General features: G+C 35.4%; 3 protein-coding genes, 2 long non-coding RNA genes and 3 pseudogenes across 11 annotated transcripts; 3 read left to right on the forward strand and 5 right to left on the reverse strand.

The window, feature by feature from the left end:
* Positions 1–1,313: 1,313 nt before the first annotated feature.
* AT2G05786 (uncharacterized protein) lies at positions 1,314–1,448 on the reverse strand (the record flags this gene model as incomplete). Its single annotated transcript, NM_001124807.1, has 1 exon — positions 1,314–1,448. The coding sequence occupies one exon, from the start codon at positions 1,446–1,448 to the stop codon at positions 1,314–1,316; it is 135 nt and encodes a 44-aa protein (NP_001118279.1).
* Positions 1,449–2,193: 745 nt separating this feature from the next.
* On the forward strand, positions 2,194–4,646 carry AT2G05790 (O-Glycosyl hydrolases family 17 protein). The gene is made up of 3 exons (NM_126593.5): positions 2,194–2,553; positions 2,672–3,994; positions 4,302–4,646. Exons 1-3 carry the CDS (start codon positions 2,493–2,495, stop codon positions 4,334–4,336), a joined length of 1,419 nt encoding a protein of 472 aa, NP_178637.2. The 5' UTR covers positions 2,194–2,492; the 3' UTR covers positions 4,337–4,646.
* A 1,024-nt stretch (positions 4,647–5,670) lies between these two features.
* Positions 5,671–8,764, forward strand: AT2G05800 (annotated as a pseudogene; the record flags this gene model as incomplete). Its single annotated transcript has 1 exon — positions 5,671–8,764.
* Positions 8,765–9,766: 1,002 nt separating this feature from the next.
* On the reverse strand, positions 9,767–10,143 carry AT2G05801 (annotated as a pseudogene). The gene is made up of 2 exons: positions 10,003–10,143; positions 9,767–9,921 (listed from the first exon to the last, which is right to left on the reverse strand).
* A 5,404-nt stretch (positions 10,144–15,547) lies between these two features.
* On the reverse strand, positions 15,548–15,853 carry AT2G05005. The gene has a single exon (NR_140058.1). It is a non-coding gene; the product is annotated as an other RNA (long non-coding RNA).
* Positions 15,854–17,002: 1,149 nt separating this feature from the next.
* AT2G05810 (ARM repeat superfamily protein) lies at positions 17,003–20,202 on the reverse strand. Of its 2 annotated transcripts, NM_126594.4 has the most exons (2): positions 18,265–20,202; positions 17,003–17,398 (listed from the first exon to the last, which is right to left on the reverse strand). In NM_126594.4, exon 1 carries the CDS (start codon positions 20,008–20,010, stop codon positions 18,268–18,270), a length of 1,743 nt encoding a protein of 580 aa, NP_178638.1. In that variant the 5' UTR covers positions 20,011–20,202; the 3' UTR covers positions 17,003–17,398; positions 18,265–18,267. The 2 variants fall into 2 exon arrangements, with proteins under 2 accessions (NP_178638.1, NP_849939.1); NM_179608.1 differs by lacking the exon at positions 17,003–17,398 and having other exon boundaries at positions 18,188–20,202.
* Positions 17,377–20,491, forward strand: AT2G05812. 3 transcript variants are annotated; one of them, NR_140105.1, is made up of 2 exons: positions 20,117–20,139; positions 20,232–20,491. It is a non-coding gene; the product is annotated as an other RNA (long non-coding RNA). The 3 variants fall into 3 exon arrangements; NR_140103.1 differs by lacking the exons at positions 20,117–20,139; positions 20,232–20,491 and adding an exon at positions 17,377–18,286; NR_140104.1 differs by having other exon boundaries at positions 17,933–20,440.
* Positions 20,492–23,337: 2,846 nt separating this feature from the next.
* AT2G05820 lies at positions 23,338–23,958 on the reverse strand (annotated as a pseudogene; the record flags this gene model as incomplete). Its single annotated transcript has 1 exon — positions 23,338–23,958.

Consider the following 23,958-nt stretch of genomic DNA (forward strand, 5'->3'; position numbering starts at 1 on the left):
CTGTTCATGGAGGCTATGTGAAATTAATTTCTCTTTGTTTTGATTTTGTTAGAAAATCACCTAGGGGTTTGTGTTCAATTTGGGAGAAAACTGGGATTTGCGATTTTTTTTAGTTTGATACTCCCTCCGTTTCACAATATAAGTTGTTTTAGCTAAAAACATGCAGATTAAGAATATTTACTTTTAAAAAGTTCAGTCAATAAAAAAACTGGATAATAGAAATAATCGTAAAATATTAAAATAATATATAATTTACATAGAAATTTGAAAACAACTTATATTGTGAAACAAAAAATTTGGTCTAAGACAATTTATATTATAAAATGGAGGGAGTAGGTTTTAATAATACATATATAACGCTTTTGTTAAAATGTTAAACGTTGACTAATTTATTGTGTATACATGATATTTGGAGAATAAATTTGTCAATTATAAATACTTGTAGATTTAATTGACCATTTTAACTTTGAAAGCTCAAATTTTTTTCATTCCTAATTTAAAAGTTTACTAAAAGTTTCAATTTTTTCAACATTTTTTCAAAAAAAGATATTATACCACAACTATTACGAGTAACTAACCTACTTGCATGACCATTTCTTTACTCATTTTGTTTCCGTAGTAGAAATAATTTTTTGTTAGTTCGATACTCCCTCCGTTTCACAATATAAGTTGTTTTAGCTAAAAACATGCAGATTAAGAATATTTACTTTTAAAAAGTTCAGATAATCATAGAAGAAACAGCATAATATAAATAATCATAAAATATTAAAATAATATATAATTTGCATAAAAACTAGAAAACAACTTAAATTGTGATACAAAAAATTTGATCCAAAACAACTTATATTATGAAACGGAATGAGTAGGTTTAAATAAAACATATCTAACGCTTTTGTTAAAGTGTTAAACGTTGACTAATTTATGTCTTAAATTATGACGTCAATATTAAATTGAGGAATTATTGTGTATACATGATATTTACAGAATAAATTTGTCAATTATAAATACTTATAGATTTAATTGACTATTTTCCCTTGAAAGTTCATATTTTTTTTCATTTTTCATTTAAAAATTTACTAAAAGTTTCAATTTTTTTGACATTTTTTTCAAAAAAAAATATATTATACCACAACTATTAAAAGTAATTAACTTACTTGCCAACAAATGACGATTTCTTTACTCATTTTGTTTCCGTAGTAGAAATAAGTGTTTTTTTAGCAGAGTTTCTTTTTGCCCCAAAAAAAAAGGCTTTATTGTCGAAAAAAAAAAAGAGAGGCTATGGTGTAACCATTTATTAATAGCCTTCATTCACACTAACAGTACAGGCACGACCGCACGAGCACACACGTGTGGAAGGAGACAAGAGCAATGAGGTTAATGGGCCCTTTATGAACAGTGAGACTACGTGAGTCCAAGGCATGAGGCATCGTGGTCCGCAAACGGCTCATTTTCTGTCATGTGGGTGCCACTCTTTTTTGCTCACTTTCTCGATCCCTTCAAAATTAAGCAAATTCAAAGTCTACTATTATTTCTTAAATTTTGTGTAGCTATCGTCAGGAATCTTTAGACATTTTTACACAACTAACATTTGTCTTCTCAACCAAAGTCTACAAGAAATAAAAATACTTTTATCTTTTACTTGTATATATGTTATCAAAAAAAAAAAGTGATAAATTGACACTAAATTATGAATTAATTTAAGTGATTGACTCATTTTTTTTCTTATTCCAACTTGCATTTTGGATTAATAATAAAGTTATATGTTTTATAAAACACCTAAAAATTAAGTTTTAATCTTGGTTTTGGTTTTTTCTACAGTTAGAGAAAAGCCAGCAAATATAGGTTTTTGTTTTTTTTAACCCAAACTTGGTGGGGTCGGCGTGCAATGTTACCTCTATTATTGTTTTACTTATTTATTTTTGAACTTATTCATAGTCATATACTCATTGATATGAACAAATGACTAAAACTTAAAAGAATCTAGAAGAAATTTCATGACCATCACACTATTATCTAAACACAGCTACACTATTATCTACATACTGCTACCAATAATAAAATAATCAGAAATGAACTTTACTCATAAACAATATCATTCTCTCTAAACAAAGAGTAGTAAACAAATAATCTATCTATCAATTAGTTTAGTTTGAACAACTAAAAAAAAAAAATGATTCAGATCCATAAAAACCCCATCAATTCCACTCATGATTACCTGTAAACTCTAAGCATATATACAAACTGCAACAACATGTGAAAATATGGGATAATGGAGAAAGATGATACACATTATTTGACATGTCACATGTGAAAAAAAAAAAATCTCAATACTAAAATAAGTACCTAATCAATTATTCACTTATTAATTTCTTCTGGATAATAATAAGACCCAGTCTTCTTTACCACTCTCCACAACACCACTCTCTCTTTCTCTGTGTCTCCTTCAAATCTTCATCTCTCTCTCCATCTCTCTTCTCCACAAGAAGCTGAGTATGGATCTCCTCACACCACTCATCTTCCTCCTCCTCCTCCTCTCACCATTTTCACTCTCAGGTAACAACAACATTACATTTCAAAACCACATTCTCATAACTCTGTTCTTATTATGTTCTGTCTTTTTTTGTATAACTCTGTTCTTATTATGTTCTGTCTTTTTTTTCTTTCTTAACAGATGCTGGTTCCATCGGAGTAAACTACGGCCGAATCTCCGACGAACTCCCCTCCGCATTCAAAGTAGTCCAACTACTAAAATCCCAAGGAATCACGCGAGTCAAAATCTTCGACGCAGACCCATCAGTTCTCAAAGCATTATCCGGATCTGGAATCAAAGTCACCGTAGATCTCCCCAACGAGTTACTCTTCTCCGCCGCCAAAAGAACTTCCTTCGCCGTCTCATGGGTCAAACGCAACGTAGCAGCTTATCATCCTTCAACACAGATCGAATCAATAGCTGTTGGTAACGAAGTCTTCGTTGATACACACAACACTACAAGCTTCTTGATCCCTGCAATGAGAAACATTCACAAAGCTCTTATGAGTTTCAATCTCCACTCCGACATTAAAATCTCTTCTCCTCTTGCTTTAAGCGCTCTTCAAAACTCTTACCCTTCTTCCTCCGGTTCTTTCCGACCAGAACTTATTGACTCTGTTATCAAACCAATGCTTGACTTCTTACGTGAAACTGGTTCAAGACTTATGATCAATGTCTATCCTTTCTTTGCTTATGAAGGAAACTCTGACGTCATTCCTTTAGATTATGCTTTGCTTAGAGAGAATCCAGGAATGGTTGATTCTGGTAATGGTTTGAGATACTTTAATCTCTTCGACGCTCAAATCGACGCCGTTTTCGCAGCAATGTCGGCTTTAAAGTACGATGATATCGAAATCATTGTCACGGAAACTGGTTGGCCGTCGAAAGGAGATGAGAATGAAGTCGGAGCTACTCTAGCTAACGCAGCTTCTTACAACGGAAACTTAATCCGTCGGATCTTGACACGTGGAGGTACACCGTTACGTCCTAAAGCAGATCTAACGGTCTATCTTTTCGCTCTGTTCAACGAGAACAAGAAGTTAGGTCCAACGTCGGAGAGAAACTATGGTCTCTTCTTCCCTGATGAGAAGAAAGTCTACGACATTCCTTTCACAACAGAGGGGTTGAAACATTACCGTGACGGTGGTCATACTCCGGTCACTGGAGGAGATCAGGTTACAAAGCCTCCGATGAGTGGAGGCGTGTCGAAGAGTTTGAATGGTTATACTTGGTGTGTAGCTAATGGTGATGCTGGTGAAGAAAGGTTACAAGGTGGTTTAGATTATGCTTGTGGTGAAGGTGGTGCTGATTGTCGTCCTATTCAACCTGGTGCTAACTGTTATAGTCCTGATACACTTGAGGCTCACGCTTCGTTTGCTTTCAATAGTTATTACCAGAAGAAGGGTCGTGCCGGTGGGAGTTGTTACTTCGGCGGCGCCGCTTACGTCGTTAGCCAACCACCGAGTAAGTATAACTTTTTTTTTGTGTGTGGCGCATGTTAAGAGTTGGTGTGGGGCTTTTCATGCTAAACTACGCTGATTAGGGTAGCGTATTTTTAGGGTAGTGTATGTGTGGTTAAATTTTGTGTGGACGACACGACAGAGGTCAAATGTTCCCACGTGAACATAGATCACTAGTGTTTAATGTGACGTGGGTTTACGTCATCTTGGTGTTAAAGAGAATCCTATGATATTTTTTTTGGGGTTTGATTAGATATTTTAAAGTGTGTTTTATGAATCTAATTAAGAAGCTGATTGGTTTGAATATGCAGAGTATGGAAGATGCGAGTTTCCGACAGGATATTAAGGAAGAAGAAGATTTAAGTTTAGATTAATTTCTGCTATATAATATATTCGTTTTTTGATGTATTTTGTTTGGTGGGAAGTTTTAGTTAATTTTTGTAACAATGACTTTTTAATGTTGTGTTGTTAATACCAACTTAGACGATGTTATTGATATTTGATATTTAGGTAATGAAATTAAATATGTTTGTTTCATATTCAGATTGTCGTCATATTGAATTCGGAAATAAGTGTATAGCTGGATTCCAATTCCGAAAAGAACAGAAGTAAAGTGTATGACAGCTTTTACTTATAATTTGTTGAAGATATTTTTGGTGAGAATTTATATAAAGTAGTGTCTACTTGTAAGCTTGTAACATAGTCTTGTTCGTTGATATTGGGCCGAGAAATTGTTGAGGCCCAATAATCTTAAAGATTCACTTGTAACTTAGGAAGGCCGAAGGGTATTGTTGGTTTGATGGAGTTTGAAGGATGAGTTTTGTGTGTGCGCGCTGAAAAATGTCTTGTTTATATTTTAATTTGAAAATACCTATGTTAGAAAGTCTTTTTTGGAGGTAAAAATAAAAAACATACTTATAGGAGCTATTACGGGATAAGTCATATTTTGGATCGGAAATTTTTAAAAAGACACATTATCTATAGACTTTTGAGATTAGGCACTTTGTGGAACATGGAATGACGATATTATCCCTCTGCGACATGAAGATTAGTTTGGGCGGGATTTGCTTTATTTCAAAATTTTTTATACCGAAATCTGTTACCGTCGATCACTGTTCGCCGTTCAGTGGCCTCAAATTTGGCACGGTTGTATATGAATGTGTGTGCAATGATGGGGGTAGGTAATCTTGCAAACACTTGGGCAACACTTGGGATATATTTAAGTGTTGTTCATGTTGTGATTTTGGTTAGGAGAAATTTTCCAAACACTGCAAAATTTCGTTACGGAAAAGTTGTGCTAGAGAGGGAATTATTTACTTGTGCAAGAGGAAACGCTAAACGACTCCGTTGGGGAGCTATGAACCCACATGTAAGAATAATTGTCTAGTAGTTTGTAATAAGTAGCCGAATTGCAGTTTTAAGGATTTACAATGTTATATAGTTGTTTGAAAAGTAGAAGTAAGTAGAACTAAATGTGTAAGCTATGGATGCTAATTGCTATATGTAACATAATCTAACGGTTTTCATTCAGTATTTAGACTCATATGTTAATGTAAGTTGTATAGTGTTCTGGTTGGTAACCAAATTCACAATATAGTGGCGTGAAGTATAAAATTTTGCAATTTAGCTTTGCAGCCTCATTTGCAATGGTAACAAAATTATATGTTACTGTGACAGAGGGAAGACGTAAATGTCTATGTTATAGCTGGTTCGTGGGAATATTCAGACAAAGGCGTTTGGGAATTTGTGGTTGCAAAGGATTGTTATGCCATGACCATGTGTATGAACCCGAAGATGACATATGTAGAGTTTCACAACCATGTTAGTTCAGAGTTTGAACTTGATGCAGAGAACTGGAAACCCAAAATTAGTTACTGGCTACCCGGCCAACTCTCTGTTTTCTTGTCAACACTAGGCCGCCTGTCACTGTTGCTACCAACATGGTTGTAAGGAACTTCCGTAGGGTAAGGGAGAGTGAGCCTCATATAACTTTGTTGCTATCGCTTAAAGCTCTACCTTACTTGGTTGATGGTGGAAGTGTGGATTTGTTGGCGGTTTGTGGTAAGGAGAAGAGCCAAGAGGATGAGATGCTTCAGTCAGAGGGTGGGCAATCTTCTAAGTGTATCACATATATCCAATCTGTAGGGTCCAATGGTGCTGAATGTTCCACGAGGAACAACATTCTCCAATCAGCTGCGTCACTTTTAAATGGGAGCAACTCTGTTGTAAGGACATATACTTTGGAGTATGAAACTGGCTCTGATGTTCACAACTCAGGTATAATAGAGGTTGGTTGGCCAACAGTTGTAGAAGAGTGTGAAGTTGAAGATGACATTGACTGTGTAGTACTAGAGATGAATGAGAACGTTGGTGAACAGTTTCTGGGCACCAATGTTAGTGGTATAATAAATCTTGCTAATGCAGTCACACCATAATTGTCACACTATGATGAGATTTCAAATGCAGATGAGGAAGATGAGCCTTTATCTGAGGATATGAGGATGCTAATAGAGGTAGAAGAATTGGAGAGAGTGGAACTAGCAAAGCAGAAGATCAATGGGAAGCGTAAACTATTTGATAGTGGTGATGAGGCTGACAATACTTCTTACACTATTGGGTTTAGTGAATCTACTCCAGATGATGATGATGATGATTGGGAGTATGAGGGTTGGAGCCACCTGATGGCGAAGATATTCCACTTGGGAGTAGCCATCCTTCTTCTATAGCTCAACCACAAGAGGCTGAAATTGTTGGACCCTCTACTGCAAAAGAAGACATCAACAAATCTGTTCCGAATTACTAGAGAGATCATGTAGGAACAACAGATGTGGAGGTTAACACAACTGAAGACAATGATAGTCTTTTAGGTTTGTCTGATGCTGAGCCCGTATTTGATGACATCTACATTTGTAGATGGTTATGTTCCAGCGTCTTCTGAAGAAGATGTTATCTACATAGGGCGGATGTTCAAAGACAAAAACCATATGCAAACAACTTTAGCGATTTATGCTATAAGAGACTTTTTCATATCAAGCAGACAAGGTCTGACCCGGGAAGGCTGGTATTTGAATGTGTTGACCGACTGTATCCGTGGAGGGTATATGCAGTTTCAGGAGGACAAGAGTCGAAGAACTTTGAGGTCTGAACACTGACTTTAACACACACATGCATAATTGCATCAAGAACACAGTATGGGAAACAAGCAACATCTAAAGTAATTGTGAAGGTGTTGGAGGGAAAGTATGTGAACGGGATGTCCGGACCACGTGCTGTAGATATCCCAGATATCGTTTTAGGTGAGCTGAAAGTTTCAGTCTCGTATATGAAGTCAGGTTATGCCAAGAGAGCAGCAATAATGAAAACTAGAGGAAGTGATGAAGACAACTACAAGATCTTGTCAGGATATATGCACTTGCTGCAAACTCAAAACCCAGGCACTAAGTATAAGTTACAATATACTGAGGGTTTAGAATGAAAGAAACAGTTCAAGTATTTATTCTTTGCCCTTGGAGCGTGCATTGCAGGGATTAAGTACATGAGGAAGGTGGTTCTTGTCGATGGTACTACCATCAAACATAAGTTCAAAGGAGTTCTCTTAACACCTAGCATGCAGGATGCCAACTTCATGGTGTTTCCAATTTTGTTGGGTATTGTTGATAGCGAAAGTGAACCAGCTTTGACCTAATTTTTTAGGCAGCTGAGTGCCATTATGCCGGATGCTAAAGATTTGGTCATAGTTTCAGATAGACATACTTCAATATATGTTGGGATTAGGCAGGTGTATCCAAAAGTTTTTCATGGGGCATGTGCTGTGCACATAGAAAGAAATGTCAGAGTCAAGTTTCCAAAGAAAGGGGTGTCTAACCTTGTAAGTAAAGCATGTAGAGCCTTCAATGAAACTGATTTCAGGGCCTTTAATACAGAGATATGGAGGCGCAACAGTGGGTGTGCCGATTATTTGGCTAGAATACCAAAAGAACACTGGACACAAGCGTACTGTGAAGCAAAACGGTACAATCTCATGAGCAGCAACATTGTTGAGGCATTAAATTTAGCTTTGGGGAAGATTATTGAACTGCCCATAGTGACATTGGTGGAAGGAATAAGAACGAAATTGATGAAGTGGATCTGTGTGCGACGTGCTAAAGCACTGAAGCTTAAAAACGGAATTATACCAAATGCACACAAGCTAATACTGCGCCATCATGCAGGCTCAAATGGTTTGGCTGTGCTACCAATCTCTCCGTGGACTTCCAAGTTAACAGTGTTAATGGAACTATGTTTTATGTTGATCTTCAAAAGAAAGCGTGCAGCCGCAGGCAGTTTGACAAACTACAGCTACCTTGTTGCCATGCGCTTGTTGCAGCTGCTCAAACAAAGATTCACATACCAACCTTAGTTGGAAACTGGTTCAAAGTTCGTGTTTGGGAAAAATCTTATGCTAAGTTTATCAAACCTGTGTCTACTTAGGGCAAAGAAGAAGTTGATGAGGTTATTGAGGAATCCGAGTTCATTCCACGAGATCATAGTATAGGTCATGGAGGCCGCATGAAGAGGAGATTTCCCTCAGTTGGAAATCACATGGTAACGGAACATTGAATTATAAACATGATACTTTTTTACTTTGCTATGTACTTGAGTTACTAACCCAATTGTTTGTCTGTTTAGGGTGGAAAAGGCAGAGGGAAGGTCGTAATAAATGTACAAGATGCTTCAAACCGGAACATAACATGGCACATGTCCTAAAGCTTGCTGATAAGGTACTGTGGCACTTGGACATCTTGTACATTTATGTATTACCTTATAACCTAACATTATTAGGTTGTTTAAACATTGCGAGTGGGGAAAACAAGTTGTTTGGGTTACATAAGCAAGCAATAGTATGGTGAAACTTTTCGGGGATAAGTATTAAGCAAAAACTGCATGGTTGACCAACATGTTTTGAAAAATATGTTTGCTAGAGAACAAATTTTGCAGAAGACCTGCAATGGTGATTCAGTGTTGGTCTTCTGGTAGAACTTCAAGAATGGTAAATTCAGGGTCAAGTAGAACAGAATGTGCTAATGTTGTATATAGCAGTTTTGGTCTTGTAGGCGGCGTAAGTAAGCGGATATCTTTTGATTCGACTACGTTATTGTAAGCTTTTGGTTCAGTTAATCACTGTTGATATCGTAGTGTCATCCATTTTCGGTTAATCACTACAATGTAATCGGTAAATCAGATGAATGTAATCCTCTTTTTAGTAGGATAATGAATATAATGGCTTGCTTATGTGTACGCCTTATTTTTTTAATGGATGTTAATATGTGGCTAGTAAATTGGAGTTTTATGTATACAATTTGAACTGTAGGGAGCTCAAAGTCGTTGAGAACATGCAATAATGGTGTTTAAAACAAGAAAAAGCATAGATAGAAAATTATAATGAAAGAAAAAATACAACAGAAATCTTGGTGTTCAAAGAAAAAATACATAAGAAATCTAGAATGATATTGAGGTGTTCAAAGTAGAAATACAGAGCATAGGTGAATAAAACTTAATAAAGGTCAGAGATTTCAAAATAATAATGTAGAGGTAAGCACGGACAAACGTCCAAAGCCGAGTAATGGACTAAACCACACACAAGAAGAGTCATGCCCTTGTAGCTGCGATAAGCATGTTGACCCAGTGTTCCCATAACTCGGATATGTGTGCATACCTGTTCTGCGATAACAATTGCTTCTCCAAAATTTGGAATCCTATCGAGAAAGGTTACTAAAACTCTTATTCCAACTTCAGAAGAACCACAAAGACAGAGGAATATTCCAAAAGAAAATCGAGCATATATGCTATGCAACGCAGCTTCTCTGAGCATGTCGAGTGACTGAACTGAAGGGCCAAGTTGCGCAGTAAGGCGCAACCTTCTAGATATTTTGTTGTGTTGTTCTCAGCCTCGAGACACCTAAGGAAAAAAGGACGGTACGAAGACCCAGGATTGGCCATAGAGCTTACAACAAAGAACACACCTAATAAAACCTCAGATAAGAACGCATTAGAGAAGACAATGTTGCCGAGCGTAGTTCCTACAGCGATGAACGAGCCTAGTTTGCGAAAACCAGATTATCCAACCCTCAAAACGATATCAGTCACCAAAGAAATTGGAATGTAAGAAGATATGTGAAGAGAGATATGAAGTTTTTTGTTTCAGTGTTGACAATGAAGGAGAGCTTGTTCTGGTAAATTATGGATATGAAATTAAAAATTGTGTGGTGGTTAATATTAGGAGCGATGGTTGTTCAAAAGAGTTGTTGAAGTAAAGTTACTAGGTATTGGTTAAATGGAGAAGTTAATGTAGTTGGTGTAAAGACAGTAGGTGTTGGGAAAGAAGAGTTAATGTGTTGCTTACAAGGGGAAAAAACAAACAGTAGAAGACCTATTCAGAGTGAAGGGGAACATATGAGGTGAGCTTAAAATTAAAAACAGATGGAGGGAGTGGAACTTGTAGCATAACATGTAATTAAATAGGGAAAACAAAGCATAGAAATATCAGATGAGGAAAACATATGGTCATACAAAATTTTGAGTGGTGAATGTTTTTAAACTAGCATAGGACAAGATACATCATAGAGTACCAGTAGAGCAAACAGTCTTGGCATCGATTGTGCATCTGACAGCCAGTTAGAGTACAATCAGGGTATTCATCAAAATGTCAAGTGTTGCAGTGTGATCAAACTTTTTGAGGACCAATTTGAATAATCTGGTGGAATACAGTGGTGACAATTGCATCAGCCGCTTCAAAAGAAGATGATTTATCTAGAAATGCAGCAGAGGTATGCATTGTTTCGTCATACTTGCCAAGACAAAGTTCCAACAACGATGTAACAAACGTTGCATGGGGAAGCGAAGATGGTATGATTAATAGGAGAGCTAGACCTTCTTCAGCACGCCCTTCTCTGCAAGCAAGTCTAAGGCCTTCGGGATAGGAAGTAGTTAGGTTTTGTGCTTCCAAGCAAAGGGCAAAGAAAGGCAAAAGTTGGAGCTTAGGTTGATGAGGCCAACATTCTAGAGGAAGGGCGCAAGAGAAACTTGTCTGAGGATAGTGTCACTGTATATAAGGTTGCGATAGAACTTTGAAGTGAAAAGCATCCATGCAAAGTCAATAAATGAATCAACCCCAACCCTACAAGCAATATCAAGGGCGATGTTGAAATCTATGTTCTCCATGACTGAAAGTAAAATATGGGATTAATATGTGTTAGTTTTGGGGTGAGGCCTTATATAAAGAAGCTCAGATATGGTGTGGTAGGTGAACCTATGTATTCATGAGTTATGGGTGGCAATTTGATGAAGAAAAAAAAAACCGGTGGTAGTTGGGAAAAAGAGTTGGGGTTGACAGTCTAATTAGAAGAAGCAAAGTGAAAAAGGTTGTAATATAAACAAAGTTCCATATTTTTGTAAAGTGGACCTATAGAAGATCATAACATTGTATAATTGAAACAAGGAGAGTTCATAAAACGAAGCGAGCTATTTTAATATGGTGGTATAGGCAAAGATTACAATCGAGTCATTTTAGAAGTTGATTTCTACAATGTGGAGAAATTACAGAATTACAGTTAACAAGAGAGCTATGAAACTAATGGGTGGTGTCTGAGTATAAGAAGCATGACATAGTTGGGCATAGATAGAGCTTTGGCTGAGACAGTTCTGATATCATACTGATGTTCACCAATGTCACTCATGCCTAGCAAACACAATGAGAAATGTTGATCAGCTTTAACAGCTTCGAGCGCTCTTTGACCTGAAAAGCGTAGGCAAGTAGCAATAGTTAGTGAAAAGCCGTGAAGTAACCTGAGCTGGTAAGAGAAGCAACGGAACAAAAGAACAGAATATGAGAGGAGGCGTACAATTCATGAAAATGTGTTTGCTAATAAATAAACATTAAGGGTTGGAACAAGTAAATAGATAAACAGAAAACAGATATTGCAACTACGCATAAATTAGAAGGCTTGGAAGACAATATACTCAGTTACATACAAGAAATGTTCCATTATGGTAAGCAAGGAAGTTTAAATGTAATACCTAAGAATCCAAAACAGAGAACCCACATAAATATTGACTTAGACCAAATATAACATTAAGGTAAAGAGAATTAGCAAAAATATAAACCCTAAGGCTTGGAAAGAAGGAACCCAAGCAAAAATTGATTAAGCTAAGGAACTGTAACATTAAGGTAAGGAGAGTACCACCCCAAATATAAACTAAGGCATGGAAACTGGGAACCCAAGGAAAAATTGATTAACGACGTGGAATGTAACACTTAGGTAAGGAGCTTGACTATAAATATAAACCCTAAGGCTTGGAAAGAGGAACCCAAACATTGATTGTCATAGACGCAATTTTCAAATATATAGCGTGATGATTGGAACATGGGAACCCAAGCAAAAACTGCAACATGACCAAAACATAGAGAATGCTTAATCGAAATAGGGTTTGCAACTTGAGAGGAACATATATGCAAAGGCTTCGTATGGTTAGAGAAAGGAAACATATTATTTGTAAAAGAGGAACAAATACCAAACCTGAGAGGAGAAGACCTTTGCTATGAGGTTGTGAAGATATTCGATGGGGAAGCTTGCATACAGAGAAGAATAGGATAATGAGCCGGACATATTTCCAAAAAGAAAGAGAGCCGGACATATTTCCAAAAAGAAAGAGCAAATAAAAAATTCAACGATAAAAACTAATATATAGAACCTGAGTGAGGGGGACGAAACCGTTTGCGCCGTCCAATTTATTCCATAGCTTTGGGTTAGTGGGGCAATTGCAGAGAGGGAAGGGGTAGCTCCGATGGCCGAATTGGCGATTGTAGATCGGGGGTGGGGGGGGGGGGGGGGGGGGGGGGAGAAATGGGAAAAATGTCAATTAATCTCCCAACTTTAAAAAAATGGTCATTTTATACATCAACTTTGTATGCGGCCGTTTAAAACATGAACTAAACGTTGAATAACTTTTAAAACATGATCATTCGTTGATCAGGCCAAACTAGACATGCCGTTATCAGTCATTAACGGAACTTTTAACGTCCGTTATCATCCGTTAACGACTTTATTAGTCAAGTTTTAAATTGTGGTCATTTTAAACATCGACTTTATATGTGACCATTTTAAACATGAACTAAGCGTTGACTATCATTTAAAACATGAGAAATTCGTTGACCAAGCCAAAATATACATGTTGTCATCATTCATTAAAAGAACTTATAACATTCGTTATCACTTGTTAACGACTCTATTAGTATCCCTAAAACGACTTTGTTTTGAGAATAATCAAAAGAAAATCAAGATTGTTTTCTAAATGAAAACCCCAATTCTCAAAATCTATTTCTACAACCGCCCAAACAATACGAACAGTCTTATAATGGGTCCTCAATTTGCTTCCATGATTCCTTTTAAAATTTAAAACAAATATATATAAACGAAAACACCTTTATTTGCTTCCAATTAATGGCACTGCGATTATCTCTATATCAAACTATGTTCTTGGGTTCTGCTTAAAACTTTTTGATATGGAGATGTCATATGGGAAAAATCTTTATGTTCTAGGTTCTACTGATAAAGACATGTCTATTTTGGCATGGTCAACGAATTTTTCATGTCTTAAATGGCAGTCAACGTTTATTTCATGTTTTAAATGGCCACATATGAAGTTGATGTTTAAAATGACCACAATTTAAAACTTGACTAATAAAGTTAACGGATGATAACAGACGTTAGAAGTTCCGTTAATGACTGATAACAGAATGTCTGTTTTGGCCTGGTCAACGAATGATCATGTTTTAAAAATTAGTCAACGTTTATTTCATGTTTTAAACGGCCGCATATAAAGTTGATGTATAAAATGACCATTTTTTTAAAGTTAGGGGATTAAATGACATTTTTCCCGGGAGAAATGGAGGTTGTGAAGAAAAATCAAAGACGTAGTCTTCAGTTACTTAGATATGAGAAGTGTTGGTTAAACAGTGGTCTTGGGTGAATCAGTTGGCAAGATTTTTCCAACTGCTCGTGTTTTAAAATCAGTGAGCTGTTAGGTAGCTTTTATGTTTGCGACAATGTTGGGAAAAAAGGCACAGAATATTAAAAGGGAAAAATGTCATAAAAATCATCGGTTTGCCAAAGTGGTGAAACAAACACCAGCTTTGAATCTGGTGAATTAAATTCTCAACTATAGTTGACTTTTCTATTAAATCGTTAACTTTTGTTGACTTTGCCAAATAAGGCATGTCGTTAAGTCAACTGACAGACCAAATTAACAAAGTTAAGTCAACGTTTACATTTTTTATTAAATTCTAAAAACGATGTCGTTTTGTGTTCTTTTATAAAAAAAATACCTCCAAATACAACATTGGAAAGAATCAAACCAGTGAACTCACAAACATATAACCCAGTACTCAACCATCAAGCTGAAGTTTTTATTGCTCAATCAACACACAGATACATATATCCTCTACAGACAGACGACATAAAATAAAGTTTACTCATATTCGAACTACCAAGTTTGGCTTCGAACTATACTAAACTCTCAAAGAAAAACATGCTATTTAACCAACTGAACTAAAGAATTTAGCACGAAAAACATAAACAATTTTTCCGTTTTGGCAAAAATTTTGTAGATTTAGAACTTGAGAATCGATAGTGATGATAAATATGTCTCGATTTTCAAGCTTGAGAAGTGTAAATCTCGATCCCAAGCCAACACAACAATTCCAATTCCAATTCCCAGTACGTAACAATCTGACGGGCTCAGTTCTATTCAATGGTCAAAATTCTATTTATTCGTGTATGTTATATATTTCTGTATGTATTAAATTATGTATGTGTACTTCAGCACGGTGGTTAAGTAATTGATGTAATATTTACGAGATCTTGGGTTTGAATCCTAATGGTGTCTTTTCTTGAAAAGATTTTTGTCTTTTTTTTTGTAAAGACAAAACGACGTCGTTTTTAGAACTTAATAAAAAATGTAAACGTTGACTTAATTATGTTAAATTGGTCTGTCAGTTGACTTAACGACGTGCCTTATTTGGCAAAGTCAACAAAAATTTAACGATTTAATAGAAAACTCAAATAAAGTTGAGAATTTAATTCACCAGACCCAAAGTTGGTGCTTTGTTTCACCGCTTTTGGTAAACTGATGATTTTTATGACATTTTTCCCAATATTAAAACTAGGACAGTGGTAAGGGTAAAATCGTAAAAGACTCACATAGAAAAGTACCTAAATCTATTAGGCATATGAGATATGACTGTTTCCACAAAGGGATAAACTTAATTGTGCTGATTTCATAATTGATCCTAATTTTATATACACAACGAAATAATTTATTTGGAAAGGAGTTGTTGGAATGTGGACTTCTGTAATCCATCAGAGATGAAAACTATACTAGTATTTGGATGGATGTGTGGGGTTTTGATGCTCATGCGTCGACATTTAACAAAGAACCTTTTAATCGATTTAATCTCAAGATGTCTCATCTAATAAGGGATCAAGTAGAATGGGATCCACAACTCTTAACTAAGTCTTTTCCCTCCTTGTGATGGTATATCGGTATGAGAATTAGATCTTTTTCTCCTGAGCCGTGGGCATATACTAAAGATGGTAACTATTCATTCAATAAAGAGTGGGAACTAATTGGGAAATGGGAAGAGGTGGCTTTGGAAACAAAATACGTCCAACCATCAAGTTTCTAATCGTATGACCAGTCAATTTATGAGGCAGAACAATCGTTGGGTTAAACCAAAGCTTGGTGTATTAAAATGTAATGTTTTCTCATTATCGATTAATGATATATATCATTGTGGGGAAACATGGATTCTATGGGGCTACTTTGAAACTGTCCTTTTATCATAGGCATGACCAAAATTTAAGTGTAATCTTATTTCGGACGGTAACCAGATCATTTCCAAACTATAAACGGATCGTAATTGTATAATACGGTTAAAAGTTGAAACCGTTAACCGTAAAAATAGAATAATTACGATTAAAAAGACTATATTAATTGTAACCATTAAAACAGTAATTAACCGTACAGTTAACCGCACGATTAACTGCATAGTTAAAACCTTAAAAATATAATTTTAACTATTTGTAATGCAGAGATAGATATCGAATGTTCGGATAAAGATTTTTTAAAAAGTAAATAATATCGCATACGAAAGAATCTACAACATACTTTTTATCTTATTAAAAGCAATTAAAAATAAGATTTTGCCACCAGTATTAAATATATTGTAATCATCAAATAACCATAAACGTATTTAACTGTAACTGTAACTGTATTCAACCGTAACATTATCTAACTTTAACCATCTTAACCTTATATAAAATGGTTAAGGTTACAATTAAAAAAATTATAACCGTAACCGTAATAACCGTAACTGTGATCATGCCTACTTTATCATGCCCGTGATGCGTTCCTTTCGATGGAGAATTGGATAGCGATGAAACTCCATTGTATCCTCTGGTGGATCCAAAGCCTCCATGATCGTCATGTGAATTCTTTTGAAGTATGGTCGGATTGTAATGCGGTTCTCTTGGTCCTAGCAACACTACAAGATTGGGTGAAGTAGTGTGCATATATTGACAACCAATCTTTGTAGATGTGTAGCTTGGTTGAGTTTAAACTTTCTTCGCCAAAACCTTAGGATATTGCTTGTAGTAATTACTAAGGGTGGATTCCACTTGATGAATATGAATCATGTGAACATTGAATCATTCAGTGATACAAGCAATAATCACTTGTAGTGTTTTCCTTCCATTACTTATAATCTAAGTACGATGATTACGATGATTAATAATTTGTTTATTGTTTAACGTCAATCCGAAGAAGAGGTGGAGATACAATAGAGATTGCATGTACACACGGCCATCACTTACAAAATCCAGTAACATAATCTGTGATTAAATTGAAAGTCAACATAAAATTGAGAATTTAATTCACTAGATCCAGAGTTCATGCTTTATACCAACAAAAATGATAAAATGATGATTTAAATGATATTTTCCCCATTGATAAATAAGGTAAACAAAAATACACAATAAAAACTGACACTCTTACAATAAAAATAAATAAAACAGTTACAATATTAAGTACTCCTACAGATCAAAACTCAAGAGTCATTTACATATATAATCACACAAATACATGTAAAAAAAAAAAAAAAACTCTCCACTTTATAAATAAATAAACAAAACAGAAGAAGGATACTATAAAACCTGCATCCATGACTTTTGATAATAGTTAAAAAATAAATATTAGGATTTTCATATTTAGAAAAGAAAAGAAAAAAAAAACAATTGGTTGTTGATGTGAATGTGTTGTATTTAGAGTATGAGAAATCGGAATATTCTCCTTCCACAAATTGAAACCTTCATACCTGTAAAAATTTAGACAATTATTATCATTTCCAGTAACCAAATTTGAGTTAAATTTACATTGAACCACATTATAAGAACCTTAATCATAATCAATTATTGAGTAAATCTCTTTTGGCCTCACATAGGTTGAATCCAAGATCAGTCCAATTCTCCAAATCCCAGATACATTTCGGTTTAATTTTGGGTTCGGTTTGGTTCAGTTTATTTAGATTTTGTAAAACTTTAACCATACTCAACCGAACTTAATTGGTTTGGTTTGTGTTTGGGTCAGTTTTAGTTTGATTCGGGTCGGTTTGGTATTAGTTCGGTTCGGTTTTTAATTCGGTACAAAAAAATAATTATTTGTATAAACGGAACAATAAATGAAATATGAAAGTTTTTTTGAGTTTTACTTTAAAGATAGAAGTAGAGCCCTAGGTTTTTAAGGGTTAGAGTTTTAGAAATAAATAAATATTTAGTTTAGTTATTTATGATATTATTAATATAATTAATTAATTAAATTAGTAAATACATTGGATTATCGGTTCGGTTCGGTTTAAAACCGAATCAAACCGACCTATTTAGGTTGAGACAAAATGTAACCGAATGGTTTAAGTTTAAATTTGAGTTTGGTTTGACTCGGTTTGAATTTGGTTGGGTTGGGTCGGTTCGGTTAAAATCTCACCCCTACCAAATAATTTGCAAGTTTAATTAATCCATGTCGGTGACAGCTCTATGAATCTAGATGCCAATAAGACATGTTAATTGTTAAGTCTATATCAACGTTAATGCCAAATAAAAATTCTGGTCCCATTCGAATCAGAGGGGTAGTTTAGTCTTTTCACTTTAAATCAGAAATTACAAAAATTACGAAAACGCCACGCACCTTTTAGTGATCTTTCCATGGTCTAGTGAAGAAGATACTCTTTAACCGATTACCGGCGGCGAGTCTCTGAACCGCTTTCTTAGCACCGGGAACTTCCATTTCCTCCAGAGATTGAAGATAACGATCAGCTCCTAAACCAATCAACTTCGTCCTCGCCGCATAACTTCCACCTGATAAAATCGCCGTCACAACCATCACCGGAAGCTCTTTATTATTCATCCTCTCATTCCTCGGATCCAACATTTGCACCAATCGAATCACACTCTTCTCATCTCTCATCAACTCCTTCCGATTTGATCTAACGGTCAACAACGACTTCGCCGCCTCCGTCGCCGCTTCTTGTAACCCCGCCGGTTTCGGCGATTCCATTAACCGAATCAACGAGCTTAAACAATCAGCGACGGCTCGTTTGTTACCGTCGCTGATTGTTAAATTCGATAAAAGAGAAGTTGAGATCTGTTGAAGGATTACGTTTCCGTGTTTTATCAATTCACCTAATCGGATTATGAACCTTGTTGATGAAGATAAAACCCTAGAAACTGTTTCCATGGCAGAGATCTGAGAGAGAGCAAGCAAACAGTGTTCGATCGTATCGGGATTTGATGATTCTTGAACTAAATGAATCAGAATCTGTAATCCTCCTCTTTCTCTAACAATCAAATCTCTGTAATACTCACCGGAAGATGAGATCAAGGAGATGAAATTCGCGGTTTTCTCTTGTACCGATGATGAACCGGAGATTAAGAGTTGGATAAGAACCGGTATAGCTCCTTCTTCAGCTAATGTTGTTCTGATTTCTTCAACGGCGGCGATGTTGCTTATAGCACCAGCGATGTGTTCTTGTACTTGTTTAGATCCTGATCTACAAGCTTCGATTAATACGGTTACGCCTCCGTAAGCTGAGATAGCCCAAGCGGTTGCTGGATCGGCGGTTATAGCTTCAATCGCTATTGCTGCTCTTGTTTTGAACGGTGAAGATCCGGTTTCTAGCAATCGTAGTAATGGACCTAATCCGCCTTGTTCGAACACCGTCTTTCTCGAGTCGGCGCTCGATGAAGTTAACAGCGAGACGGCGGCGAGTGCGTGCTCACGGATTAGAGGATGGTGATGGAGATCAAGAAGAGTTACTAAGTAACCAACATTACCTTCTTTAGCTATGATTCTTGCGGATTTTTCGTTATCGGTGAGAAGTTGAAGAAGAGATTCTAGAGATTTCTTTTTGAACTCAGCTCCACCGATTTGGAGACGAGTGAAGAGGTCTCTGATGAAGAAGGCAATGTCATCTTTATCTGATGTTGGTGGTGGGAGTGATAAAACGATGGCGTTTTGTTGGTGGAGGACACCGGATCTGAGGAGGAGGTCAAGGTCACTTATGTGAGTAGAGAGGGAAGAGGAAGCTATGTCGAGGTCGCTTTGCATGAGAAGTTTACCACCGGAGAATGAAGCGGAGGAGCATTGGTCGGAGAGTGAAGAGAGGCGTTGGAGATTTGAGAGGAGAGAAGGGAGGAGAGTGTGGAGGAGAGGATTTTGTGACCAGTGAGGTGATTCGGATAAGGAAGAGAGAGATGAGTTTAGTGTGAAGAGTTTGGATCGGAGGATTTGCCACCGTCCGATGAAGGAACGGACGGTGAGGGAAGAGAGGAGGAGGAGGGAGAGGACGTTTGTTATTAGGTCAACAAGTGGTTGGAGTGGAGCTGTTGGTGGTTTTGTGAGTTCGCCGGAGACGGCGGCGGAGGAGGGATGCATGGAGGAGTGGTCACATAAGAGAAGGGTTTTGCCTTAGAGAGAAAGGTAAAGAAGTGTTGTTGTTAGTTGTTGCCGGGAAAAAGAGAGAGGCGTGAGGACAAGGTCTCTTTTGTCTATTTTTACTTTTAGGTGATGTGTACTTTGATGACAAATCTATTTCTCTTGATGCCATAGTTTGTGTCAGTCTTATGCTTATGGTTCCGGACTCTTTTCTTTTACAGCGGTGAACGAGTCAAACAAGCTTGATACACGGGACACACACGAATATAACAAGGAACTTAATAGAATGTATAGTAGTTATTACATGGGAATGTGACACTATTAGACACTTTTGGAAAATGTTTTGATTTTTTAGGCACTTCCAAGAGTTTAGGCACTTTACTTTATTTTTGGTGAGAAAATGGACAAAATTACCCCTGCGATATTGACGTAAATTAACTAACCTTCTTTTTTTATTGTGGCTGATTATGTTCTTTTTAATATAAACCGTTAGATTAAAAATATATATTTTCATATCTATGGCTAAGATGAAATAAAAAGAAATCATTCTCTGGTTATCTAGATCTGATAAGAACATCTCTCTGTTCTTCTCTACAAAGAATCATGTCTTTTCTATCATTCTCTCTAAAATAAATCCAAAATTTAAATGGCGAGTTGAAGATTTGTAAGTGTTGAGTGTGTGTGCTGAGAGCAACGATGGAGTTTGTGAAGATAGTGTACCTTATGTATTTACTTTACGGAGAAGGCTCTCTAGATTTCGATTTTGTGTAGGTTTGTTACTTTTATTTAACAAACACAATTTTGTTTTCTTTTTTTATTTTGTGAAAATATGATTCACATTAGCGAAATTGTGTGTTGTGAAGACGACGAGATCTGATGCATATGATCTATTCTCGTAGCCTCAATCTATTGTCTTGAATGTAAAGATCTCTGCAAATTTAAACAAAAATCAAAAAATAAATTTTCGGTGTACATAATAACAAGTCCATTCATATGTGTCCATAGAGAAACTTTTTTTACTGAGTCATATCCATTCTACACCAAATTTTTGTATAAATCTGCTCCATCTACTTCATTCACCCAAATAATCTCTACATACAACGATTCTCTCCCTGAAACCATATAAATATATCGTAATCATAAAAAAAAGGGGTGATAACTTTACTAAACAATAAAACACACTCGCAGCAAATCAAAGACATAGTTGTCCATTGACGAGTGTCCAAGAAGTCAAGTCCAAATGGTCATCTAGTAATTAACATAATCATTTCATATCAATACACACGATAATCATCAGTTAAAAGTACACCGTCCATTTTTCTTTAACCAATATTTGCTTATGTATGGACACAACCATCATTATAAAATGGATCCATACCCTATACATAGAATATTTTATCCAGTGATAAAACACATTAGTAGTAAACAAAGACGATATTGTCCACAGATGTTTGTCCGAGCGGTGCAATCCATATGGTCATTGTTTGACTCATATGGTTATTTGTTCTCTGTATTTTAAGTCTCTGAAATTCTAAGATCTAGCAAGTAAAGAATTGGAAGAAAAATAAAAGCTTCAATTAAGGTTTCAGAGCTACGAAACTCATAAAATTGAATAATGAATGAAGTTTGGGCAGAACCCATGATCTTAAATTACGTAAGTAAACACATACAAAGCAAAAAATCTATGGTACAGATCCTTAATCCAAGTCGTGATTGTAGTGAATCCATTATCTTCCGCTTGATTTTGTATTTGTCGACAAAGAGAGAGAAAGAGAGAGAGAAGAGAAATGAGGAGAGAGTGATTTTCTGTTTGTCGAAAAGGGAGAGAAAGAGAGAGAGAAGAGAAACTAGGAGAGAGACAAAGATTATAAGGAGAGAGAAATAGTTAAGAGAAGGGTAAATAGGTAAATTTATTTATACAAAGTGCCTACTTTTTGGAAAGTGCCTAAACGTGTAATATGTTATATAAAAGTGCCTTATAGTGTAATATTCTCTTATTACATTTTCACTATTTTAGTTTGGAATTTCGGATAATTAATCGAAACAATAGTTTTGTCTAACCGATCGTTTTTAATAAGAATGGGAATTGTATATGGTTCTAAGCTAATGATTAAAAATTAAAAATAGATAGATTTACAAAAATTGATCTTCAATAAAACTTTTGTAAAGTAATGAGGTATATTTTATTAATCTATCGATATTAAATGTCGTAAATATGATATTTAACTAGATTTTAACCTGCGGTACACCGTGGGACTATTTTATTCTTTTAAAAGTAAAAATTTAATAACTGTCGATTCAAATCCGTCCTACTATCTAACACCGTTTAGTGAAATTAAACATTTTGTTTTTCTTATTTTTGTTTTAATAATACTTTAATTTAAAATATATATAATTCAAATTAATTTAATTTTTTTCTTTCAAATGGTTAAACATTATAACCATACATTATAATATTCTAAACCCGTCCCACCATCTAATCCAGTTCAGTAAAATTAAATATTATTTTTTCATTTTTTGTTCTAATAATATTTTTATTAAAAGATTTATAATTCAAGTCAATTTAAAAGTTTTATTTTGAAATGGTTATTTAATTTTATAGATTTCATATATTATATATATTCTAAACATTTTTTCGTTAAATATTCTAAACATTTTATAACTTTAAATAACTATAATATTTATTTTTTATAAAGTATAATATTAATAAAGTCATAAGATTCCTCCTTTTTAAAAGTAATTAGAATTGATGGAGATATATTGGATAAGGAAATGCTAATAATTAAGAATATTATTTAACTGATAATAATTAATGCCAATGACATTCCTTATAAATATATTTCAATTTGAGGATTTATTTACTAAAATGACTGAAAAAATGTATATGTAGATGGTCGAGAGACAAGAACTACCTAAATTTACGCTTAAGAGTTAGAGTTTATGAGATGACAAAGAAAAAACAGTTAGAGTTTATGATGTTTCCTTTTAAGTCTTTTCCAAGCAATCAATACAACAAAATCTGAAAAATCTGAAAATTTGAATGAGAAAAGATGTAAGGACACGTTTAAGTGCGCGATAGATATTACAGGACGAATTTTAAGGATGTAAACTTTTGAGAGTCGTTTTTAACAAAAATGAAAGATTGTTTTTTAGTTTTGAGATTTATAAACTAAAATGCAAGGAAACAAAAGACAAAAAGTTTACGGTGATAACCATTGGGTCATTACGTAATTGAGAGATTAATTATATATATGAAAATCGTATGGGTGACACATCATTACACAAAAAATGACATGTGTCATTTAATATTGATTGAATTAAAAATCAGCAATCATTAACACATGCATGAATCTCCTGCTAGCCCATATCAAAAGATTTCAAAAACTTTTTCACCTCATACAGTGATGAGTGTAGCACATTATCCTCTAATAGCATCTCCGGCAATGTCTCTAGAAGATCGTTGTGACTCTTGTCAGACCAGCCATTTTTGGTCTTCAGTGTAAACAGAGACATAATCGCGGACAGCTTGCTATGGTTAAAACAGCTTGGATATAGAGGTGTCTCAGCATCTGCAAGCTTTGCAAGGAACTCGTCTTCTTTCTTGTCGTCACGCTCTACAATCTCGCCCAAGTGAACCATACCAGCAAACTCTTCGTCCAAATACTCTGCAGCCTGATACAACTCAACTACTTCATCATTCAACTGACTGAATTTGCTTTCACTTTCACCACCAGACACCAATTCTCCATGATGATACCAATCACAACGCATCTTATAAGCCTCATCCATTCCTCTTCTCACAAGATGATCAACAACTACACAACCTAAGTGACGATCTATGTTACGACAATCAATGCAAAGATATACAATCATATCCGCATCTCCCAAAACCGCAGCCACATCCCGTACAAACTTGATAGCCCGTCTCTCATAAGCATGATCATCTCT

Source organism: Arabidopsis thaliana, chromosome 2 (genome assembly GCF_000001735.4).
Source record: "Arabidopsis thaliana chromosome 2, partial sequence".
Lineage (NCBI taxonomy): Eukaryota > Viridiplantae > Streptophyta > Magnoliopsida > Brassicales > Brassicaceae > Arabidopsis > Arabidopsis thaliana.